Genomic DNA, 10,539 nt, shown 5'->3' with positions numbered 1-10,539 from the left:
GTAATTTTATTAGATTTGATCCGTAATTGAAATAAATTCTTCCGCCCTCTACCTAATAGACTTTGTTAAAAATATTACATATTCTCTAATAAAGCCTACTAATAAAAATAATATAAAAGTTAAAATATCAAAATTAAACTTAAAACTATTTAAATACTAAAAAAAGTGGTAAAATTTTTAAATATAATCAAAAATTAGGTGCTCGCAATGTTTAAACTGAAATATAAGTAGATTATCTTTGATGCATGGCTACATATATAATATATAGAAGAGGAAATCCTTATGCAAGCCACAAGCTCGTGCATATATACGTTATATTTAGTTGGCACAAGTATATCTAAAACTCGTGGATAGTACGTATGATTTGAAATTTGGTGGAATGAATGGAATAGTTATCACGCCAAAAAAAAACTAGGGCTAACAAATGTTTCTGTAATCTATTGGCTACTTTTTTAAAAGCAAAGCCATCGTAGTCATATTGCTTTTCTACAAGTATTTTGACCTTATTATACATTTATATGCTAGTAATCATATAGAAATTTTTTAATTATTATTATTATATGTATATATTTAACTTATTTTTATTTTTATATATGATGATGGCATGACTTATTGAGCTTAAATGGAGAAATATGGTCAGTGAAAATTCATATAGCCGACTCTAATCTTATTTGAGATTGAGACAAAGTTATTGTAAAACCGCGATTATGGTGGGAATTAAACTAGACTCCTATCCGTATATTAATACCCAAACGAAGAATACATAAGAAAGAGGAACATGGTGCCTACGTTCCTCAGACAATGTAGATTGAAAAGCCACAATCTATGGGTACTAAGATTTAATTTGTTTTTTCCTGTTTGAGTTGTTCAGCCTTTTCTTCGTCAAACGCTGTAATATTACACTACTGGCCAGTTATTTTATCTACAAACAAGCAAGTTTATCATCCGATATTCTTTTCGTTTTTCTTTTCTTTTTCATTGCCCAATATAATAGCTTATTTGGCCAAATTTGTTTTTGTCAAAAGTATTATTTTTTCAAAGTTAAGGTATTTTGAGTAGTTTTTAGAAGGAACAAAAAGTGCTTTTTAGTAAAATCAAAAGCTATTTTTGCGAAATTGAAAAAAATAGCTTCTTTCAAACGTATTTTGTTGAAAAACACTTTTAAGAACCAAAATAGCTTCTTTCAAACGTATGTTGTTGAAAAATACTTTTCAGAAAATCATTTCTCATAATAAGCTGATTTTGGAAGCCTGATCAAACACACTATAAGTGTCGTTGTGACTTTTTTTTAGGGTACAAGTTAATCATCATCTAAAAAGTTCCAAAATTACCATGCAATTGTTGCATGTATTAACTTAAAATTAGGTCGACATAGCATGTGTTAAATTTCCCCCCATTTAAACCGTAGTAGTCCATTAAAATGCACCTCACAATATAAACTTTTCCTATTTTCTTGTGTATACACTTCATAAATTACCTTGGAGCAACGGTGAAGTTGTCTCTGTGTGGCTTATAGGTCATGGGTTTGAGCCGTGGAAACAGTCATTAATGCTTGTATTAGGATAGGATATTTATATCACACCTCTAGGGGTGCGACCCTAATTCTTCGGACCCTGCGTGAATGCGAGATGTTTTGTGCACCGATTGCCCATACTTAATGAATTACCTTAGTCGTATCCGATGCGACAGACTTTAATCTTCACTCTAAATTAGAATTCGCGTTTATCATCCACGTAGTCCATGACAGGTAGAAAAATAAATGAATATTGTAACAACCCAATTATATGATCTGGTTCATTATCAATCATTGGCTGAACTTCTGGTGAAGTTGGTGACAGGCTTGAAACCTAAATATAGAAATTCTACTAATGTTTATCCGTCAAAGTTGTTGAAACGGACTCCCTGTCCTCGCATGATAATCCCAAATAATATTCCTTTAGTTTCAATTTACGTGGCATAGATTGACCGAGCACGAAATTTTTAATAAATAAAAAAAAAAAATTGAAACCTACAATAATATATGTGTAGCTATAACTAAAAACTTCTCATTAAGAGAAAATTTGAAAGCTTACGTTGAATTATTTTATCATATAGAAAGCTACCAATCGTTTTGCAATTTACTAAAATAAAATGTTGCCTACATAACTGAAGCCCCTACTAGTTGCCCTTATAGACGTAGATTTAAAATAAATATGTGAAAATTCAAAAAAAATGAGTTCGATAACACAATAAGCATGTCAAATTTTGAAACAACGGCTTAGCTATTTTATATACATGTGATACAGTTTATACTTTCCACTCCTGCCATTTGTTTCTTCAATAGAAGTGAGAAATCCTACTTGGGGTGGTTTGGTTTGCAAACATGCTATTCTGGAATTGTAATATGAGGGATACAATACAGGGAGTAAATAATAATGAACTAATTTAATAAAGATACGTTTTTGGTAGATGTTTGGTTAAAAATAAATATAGTGATATAATATAAATTATGTGTTTGATTTTATAATAGATAAACTTAGATTAGCTAATTTCAATGTTAACCTTTTAAGGACTTTGGTAAGCGGGCTTTGGAGAAGTGGAGAAGTGCACTTTTGTGCTATCTCGGGATTGTTATCCCACATAATTAAATGTGGTATAAAAGTAACACTAAAAGTATATATCACTAATTTTGAAATTGCTTATAGGAAATAAAAGTCCAATAAAACACGAAATTAAATAATTCTATATTTTATTTGTTCTTTGCTTAAAGCGTGGATCGATCGTGTCACAAATGGAATCAACAAAATACGAAATAATGATAATAATGGGAAACTACAATGAAACTATAAGTGGAGAAAAAACATAAGAAGATACGAAATTAAAAACTTCGCATAAATGTACATGTTATGATTATATGAATAGTCTATGAACTTGAATGTTCTCAATATATGACTGGATCTACCTTTTCGACTGGACTTGATTTATGACATGTTATCACTGACTTCACCTTGAATTATATATGCGTCTTACAGAGCCATACATGAGCAGAAGAGAGTGAAATGTAGCCAAGGACGACCTGCCGATAAGTCGCTGCATTGGCTGCAACATCTTGACAAGTCTCCTTGGCTGCAATTCACTCGCTACCTCTTCATGCAATGACTCTCTAGACAAATTATGAGCAATTCAACTGGATGTAATTTGTGAAACAATTACTGACTTCACCTCGAATTATATATATATATCTTATAGAGCCTTACATGAGCAGAAGAGAGTAAAATGTAGCCAAGGACGACCTACCGATAAGTCGTTGCATTGACTACAACATCCCGTCAAGTCATCCTTGGCTGCAATCCACTCCCTACCTCTTCATGCAATGACTCTCTAGACAAATTATGAGCAATTCAACTGGATGTGATTTGTGAAACGCAATCACTGACTTCACCTCGAACTATATATGCGTCTTACAAAGCCTTACATGAGCAGAAGAGAGTGAAATGTAGCCAAGGACGACATGCCGATAAGTTGTTGCATTGGTTGCAGCATCTCGGCAAGTCATCATTGGCTGCAATTCACTCCCTACCTCTTCATGATATGATTCTCTAGACAAATTATGAGCAATTCAACTGGATGTGATCAGTGGCGGAGCCAGAATTTTCGTTAAGAAATATATAAAGTAAACGTATGAGGAAATTAAGGGGAGTTAATACATAGTATATATAATTTATTTTTTTTACCTACCTACACAATGTATTTTCCCCCCGAAGGAGTGTCATTCCTTCCTATAAGGTGGCTCCACCACTGGATGTGATTAATGAAACGCAAACTCGAACTATATATGTGTCTTATAGAGCCTTACATGAGCAGAAAAGAGCTAAATGTAGCCAAGGACGACCTGCAGATAAGTCGTTGCATTAGCTACAACATCTCGGCAAGTCATCCTTGGCTGCAATCCACTCTCTACCTCTTCATGCAATTACTCTTTGGACAAATTAAGATCAATTCAACTGGATATGATTTGTGAAACGCAATTACTGACTTCACCTCGAACTATATATGCGTCTTACAGAGCCTTACATGAGCAGAAAAGAGTGAAATGTAGCCAAGGACGACCTGCCGATAAGTCGTTGCATTGGCTACAACATCTCGGCAAGTCATCCTTGGCTGCAATCCACTCCCTACCTCTTCATGCAATGACTCTCTAGACAACTTATGAGCAAATCTCCATAAGTAGAATAGGAGAAATTATATGTCTTATGATCACTGGTTTCATGCATATGTAGCCCTTGGAATGTCTGAATGGGCAAGATTGTGTGAATATAATTTATAGGAAAAGTAGAATGAAGGGATGGGACAGCATATATTCGTCTATGTCCCAAAATAAACATGACTTTGCCGAAAGTGGAAATATGCCCATGCCTCTTGTATTGCACTAATAATAGAAGCTCCGTATATGGTCCAAATTTGGACCAAGTGTAGAGTCAAAGGGATAATATTTGGACCGCTTGTAAATAAAGTATTGGTTGAAAGTGATCCATTTCTCATCAATCATCATAATGGATCATGTTGAGATAGAAGAAACGCTTCAAGGGTTATTATTACTTAATTATGAGGGGCTCAAAATAAATTGTGGGAATTCATTCTCAAACCCCCTCTTTTCCCTCCTGAGTGAAGGAACCTTGCCTTGCTTCCTGTTCATTTGTGAGTCTGAACCCGATGTCTTTTTCAAGAGGTGATTTTAAGACTCAATCAACGGAAAATTTCGTAGTTCAGGTGACTCACAACTACGACGTGGATCGATCATGACGAGAATGGACTTAAATTTTTGTAATGTAACTATAGTAGAAGAGGTAGAGGCAAGTTCTCCTTCCTTCTCGGCCAGATGAAGGTGATATAAACTCCATTTACGCGGTTAAGGCTTGATTTGACCTTGTGTTCTCGCGTGTCAAACGCAAAGTTTTTCGTGGCTAACAAAAAGACAGTTTATTGAATTGAAAAACTATGTAGGATTATTACATAAGGGAACTGAATCGGCTATCCGCGCGCTGCCAATGAGTCTACCACAGCATTATCTTGTCCGTAGACATGACAGACCATTGGCTGTTAGGGGCTGGATCCAGCCTTATAGATATAGGCGCATTTGAACTCATAACTTTTCTAGAGTTGAATTTATCTATATAAAAAATAATTAAACAGTTGAAGATATTGAACTATATATGAGCCCAAAATTTTCATGAAACCATAGAATTAAAATTCTAAATCCACCTCTATTGATGATAGATGAATGTCTTTTTGTGACAAAAACAGTTCTTTTTTATAAAATAATTCAAATAATAGAATTTAACATTTGAAACACTTGCTACAACTGATGCTTGGGTGCTTTGCCCAGGAAGGCTTTCGACAAATCTGTATTTCTCTAGTACGTTCCTAATTGACACTTAGTCCATGACCTATATGATCATAATCTAATGCTAGATTGCTCTTAGATGAAGTGTCTTTTATGCAATAAGAGAACATGTCCTCAAATTACTAGAAACAAACACCCCTGATACAGGGAAGCTAAAGATTTAAGGTTCCAAATAAAAACTTAGGGTTCCATTCAATACAAAATAGAGTTGTCTTTGCTCAAGAATCATGTTTGACCTATTAGAAATGCATACTTTTGCGAGAATATGGCCCTATCTTCTACAATATTCTAAAGCCATTAGGAAATGGGTATCTTTATCAGTCTGCCAATTCAGAGACATTAGATTCTTTTCTTCAGAAACTCAGCGACTACACTGGAGGGGTAAACACCAAATATCACACGGTAAAGGCACGATAATTGCCATCCCTCATAGAAACTTCACTTGAATAGCTCCGGGTTCAGCCAGTCCCTACCAGAATGAATTAGCAGAAACAGAAGATTAGTAACTAATAAAGAACATTGTGGATACTTGCAGGGTTCAAGCAGACTACAGTATATAGTTCTTACTTGCTAATGTCATCCAGGTGATCGTCGAAATCTACAATATCCTTCCATTTCCCTGACGAGATATAATCTAGAAGGACAACATTTGCAGATGGCTCCTTGATTTTCAGAGGGCCGCTTGCATCCGCTCCCACTAGTTTCCAGTTCCTAGATACTTCCTTAGTGTAAAGCTGAATAAAATGCAAATGACATACAGTAAAGGAAACCATTATGACGATATGAATAACTTGTTTAAGTATAAATCTATAATAATCATAGTCTTATACAAGCAAGACCAGTAATGACAAAGACACAAACAAGTGCAGAGAACGAGCTTTAAAGTAAACCGGTAGTTAGACCTATGAATTAGCTTGCATTGCAATACGTAACACAAATATAAATGGAGAAACAAATTAATAAAGAGCATAGCGATATTGACTCTATAAAGTATCTCAACGCAAATTTTTATCTAACTGATTTCCAATTAATCACATCTAGAACCACTGGATATATTGGTAAAGACGATGCAGAGAGAGTCTGATTTCGCCCATGGCAAATGATACAATTTTACAGCAACGCTTTACTTATTTTATCATGAATTGCAAAAAACTACAGCAAAAGGACTCTGAAGTCAAGATTTTCAGGCCAGCGGTCTTAAAAACCATTGAAACTCTTTCATAAGAAGCTACTCATTCCAGACAATTCTCTGTTTCCATGCAGATGAAACCAACTAAGGACTTTATTTCATCTGAATGAGTTAAAGCAACTTTCTCCTCTGATGCAAGCTAAGCATGGTGATTCATCTTCATCCAGATTATAACAGAACATAGAAGGTCCAATTCAAATACAAATTTGGGTTCTGATATTATTTTCTCCTGAAGTTGTCGAAGTGGGGGTTCTAATTCTTTCTATATTCAAGATATTTATAGTTTAAAGGAAGAGCCAACCCAACAGATATCAGGTGAAGATTTAACCTATCCAAACCTCCATGGTTCCACCTATACAAAATATTTCATTTTCCTCTGCAATCTGTAATGAGGCAATGCCATGGCCTTGAGAAGACAAAACAGGGGTGACTGAATTGAAGATATAAATCAGATGATTTTCCCTTATCCGAACGGGTCTTGCAAGAAAATATGATTTTATATTGAGCTCCAAGTATACGCCATTTTGAATGGGATGGCTCCTACCAGCTCTTCCTCACCCCCCACCCCAAAGAACCACACATGTGAGTTTCCCCGCATACGACTCAAGTGGTGACTCCAAGTGCGCAAAAGTATGGATGATTTCCTTTTTTTGTAAGATTTATCTTTTTCTTATTTTTTGTATCAATTATCTAAAACATATATCTTGAACTGGGCTATCCGAACGGGTCTTGCAAGAAAATATGATTTTATATTGAGCTCCAAGTATACGCTATTTTGAAGGGGATGGCTCCTACCAGCTCTTCCTCACCCCCCACCCCAAAGAACCACACATGTAAGTTTCCCCGCATACGACTCAAGTGGTGACTCCAAGTGCGCAAAAGTATGGATGATTTCCTTTTTTTGTAAGATTTATCTTTTTCTTATTTTTTGTATCAATTATCTAAAACATATATCTTGAACTGGGCTAACCTCCAGCTAAATTTAGCATCTGATGGAAAGAGGGATGCACAGTAAAAGATCATGTCTACCTCCATGGATCTTGAAACAGCCACTAAAGCTAAAAAATCTTCTTCTAACTTTGACCAAATTCAAGCTTTAAATAATCTCCTTAGAAAGGGATTTAACATTTCAACCAGACATACCATATTTTTGTTAAGTACTTCAGGCAATGAGCTGCTCTAATAGGACTTCTCGACATAGAAAGCTCTCAAACAGACCTCAAAAAATACAAATGAGGTACTACTTGCACAATGAAAGAGACAGGAAACGAATTTGAAAATGGTAGCAGCAGCCGTCAACTAGTATAGAGTACCTTGTTATGGTCTGTTTGGAGCTGATTTTTCCTTTGGTACCAAAACAAGTTTACAGGAGTTAAAGACCGATCGAAAGATTCTTATAGGAGTTAAAGTGAATGACAAATAGAAACAGTGGAGACATCATGCATGTGCTAGTGGCAGAAGCACCATATGTGAATGCTCGGTATTTTCCAAAAAAAAAGTTATAGAGAGAAGAATGATGAAGCTTTATCGAACTTCAGAAAAAAGAGAACAATGACGAAGGTAGACAGCGAAGAAGGATTATCAACTGCTTTTCCTTCATGTCAACTGGCTAAACTAAAAACACTGCAGATAGAATATGAAGGGAGGATTTATATTTGTTCACCCAGCGGAAATAGAAAAATGAAGATTATTGCGCACAAACAGTCTTAGATGAGAACTTGATTTCTTGACTCCCATAGTTATCAAAACAATAGGGCAAAGTTCTCTATCGTCAAACAACAACATGTTCTCTAGTACACGGAAAGAAGTAATAACCTTCGGCATTTGGATAAAAACAAAAGAGTAAGGCAGCCACATTACTCCAACTAATTTCATCACGGGGCGTAAATGGGACAGATTCCCTGCGAACCCAGTTGTTGTAGGAGATAAATCATAAGGCAGCTAGAATTTCTTATGAAAGAACAAACAATAGATAGAGAACTGGTCAAGTACTTGGTAAAGCTAAATGCCACAAACTTCAAATTTGAATGGCATGAACTAATACGAAATTTGACATCAATAATTAACCAGAAGGGTAAAAACTTAAAAATACACTTATAAGCTTCAGTTTCAAAAGCCAATAGCTCCTTAAAATGAAATGCACATACCTGCATTACAGGACTCCTGTCTTTCCCCTCCTTTAGTAAAGCTTCAAGCTTCTTATTATCCAACTGAAAAATGCAAGAAACATTAAGCTTAAGCATTCTATAACTTAAAACTCAAAGATTGAAACTTTTGAATTAGAACTATGTTGATTAAATCAAAAAGGTACCAGAAGCAAAGCAGCTTGAGGGAAATATTTGAAGATGTGATCTGCAATATTCTTGGCCACATTCCCAACCTCAAAATCATCAAATCTTTCGTTTGCGTGAAAGTAACCCACAATACTTAAACCTTTATCAGCATAATACTCCTCAATCTATCCAAATAAATATTCGAACAAGATCAGAGATCCAAATAAACTACAAGTAGAAGGGCACAGTGTATTTAAGCTGAAAGCAGTGAGACCCACTACCTTCTACCCTAGCAACAAATATTTATTGGAAAATTCTCCAAAAACATTGATTCATACTCGATTCAAATCTATTTTCATACAGAAGTAATGGATACTGTCCCAAATTTGAAAGTATTGGATTTAAGTTATATACATTGAAAATGTACTATTTTTTACCTTGTGATACAAGTTACCATTTTTTCTTAGCAACTCCCTCTATTCCATTTTATGTGGCACTCTCTCCTTGTTAGCCAGTTCCAAAAAGAATGACACTTTTCTATATTTGGAAATAATTTAACCTTAAGCTTCCCATCGTAACGTTAATGGCATACTTATATAGCCACATTAATATTTTAGGCCACAAGTTTGAAAAGTATTTTTTTTTTTCATGCGCTTCGTGGCCAATCAAACACAAAAACGGGAGTATCAATTAATGCTTATCATAATGATTAACCAGTAATTAATAGTTACCTGGTTGTGTAAATATCTTTCACACCATCAGCTATTAAGACTTTAAACTCGTATTGGATTCATTTATACTAGGATTTAAGTTATACACACTGAGAGTGTAATGAATTTTTTGAACTATAAAATCATATCAGATTCATTTATACTAAGTTCAAATTGATTATCACAAAGATCAGTAAGCCACACCGACATTTACAGATATTCATTAAGACTAAGTTCAAATCCACTGATTTTAAATTCTAGATGCAAAGTTGATAGAAGAAAAGGGGGACTGACTTACCATGATAAGGGAAATTTCGAGTGGAGGAAGGAGGCCAATCTGAGAGTGGAATAACGGAACGGATTCGACGATTTCAACGGCAGTGTCGTTGCCGGAGATCCGGCCGAGAAGAACGCCGTTGACGGAGGAAGTCTTGTGCTTGAGGGCATGTAGGATTAACTTGATGTACGCGTTTTGATGAATCTCGTAATTTGATTCGCCGCCGCCCATCTCGAACACGAACAATTTCTGTAAAATCCTTTTGCAGGCGCCGGCCAATAATAATCTGTTTCTACGTCTCCAGAAGTCGATGCTCTCTGTGTAAATTGAATCTGTCACTACTCACTACGATTAGTCCTTTTTGGTGTTTTCTCTTTTGTTTTTATTTTTCTTTTTCATCTTTAGTGGGAAAGGCTCCAAACTAAAATAGGCCGTTTGGATTTTGTTTTAATATTAGTTTTTGAAAAATATTAGCCTTAAAGTTGATTTTTGAAGAATAATTATGTGTTTGTATGTAATTTTTAATAAAAAAATTAATTCTATCTGTATTGAATTCTATATTTTGTTAGATTTTATTGTTTGAAAATTAAATACTATATTTATTCTATGATTATCTTTCGGTCCACAAAAGTCCTCTCCCATTTACGATTTTCCACCGTGAGAATTTGATTTAATGTGGCTTATACTACTGAAGCCACATATGAGTA

The 10,539-nt window shown here is 34.9% G+C and overlaps 1 protein-coding gene across 1 annotated transcript; it reads right to left on the bottom strand.

The window, feature by feature from the left end:
• Positions 1 to 5,502: 5,502 nt before the first annotated feature.
• Positions 5,503 to 10,250, bottom strand: LOC104107468 (ER membrane protein complex subunit 8/9 homolog). The gene is made up of 5 exons (XM_009616286.4): positions 9,854 to 10,250; positions 8,884 to 9,030; positions 8,720 to 8,782; positions 5,951 to 6,117; positions 5,503 to 5,852 (listed from the first exon to the last, which is right to left on the bottom strand). Exons 1-5 carry the CDS (start codon positions 10,061 to 10,063, stop codon positions 5,822 to 5,824), a joined length of 618 nt encoding a protein of 205 aa, XP_009614581.1. The 5' UTR covers positions 10,064 to 10,250; the 3' UTR covers positions 5,503 to 5,821.
• Positions 10,251 to 10,539: the final 289 nt, after the last annotated feature.

Source organism: Nicotiana tomentosiformis, chromosome 11, assembly GCF_000390325.3.
Source record: "Nicotiana tomentosiformis chromosome 11, ASM39032v3, whole genome shotgun sequence".
In the NCBI taxonomy this organism is placed as follows: Eukaryota; Viridiplantae; Streptophyta; class Magnoliopsida; order Solanales; family Solanaceae; genus Nicotiana; species Nicotiana tomentosiformis.
The sequence above is the reverse complement of the archived record's forward strand: the minus strand, read 5'-3'. Positions and strand labels throughout refer to the sequence as shown.

Bases quoted from the DNA above. Each gene is read 5' to 3' on its own strand.
- LOC104107468 (XM_009616286.4), bottom strand. From the start codon at position 10,063: ATGGGCGGCGGCGAATCAAATTACGAGATTCATCAAAACGCGTACATC. The intron at 8,783-8,883 runs GTACCTTTTTGA...TGCATTTTTCAG, and splicing joins CTCAAGCTGCTTTGCTTCTG to TTGGATAATAAGAAGCTTGA. The intron at 6,118-8,719 runs GTATGTGCATTT...CATTTTATTCAG, and splicing joins ACAGGAGTCCTGTAATGCAG to CTTTACACTAAGGAAGTATC.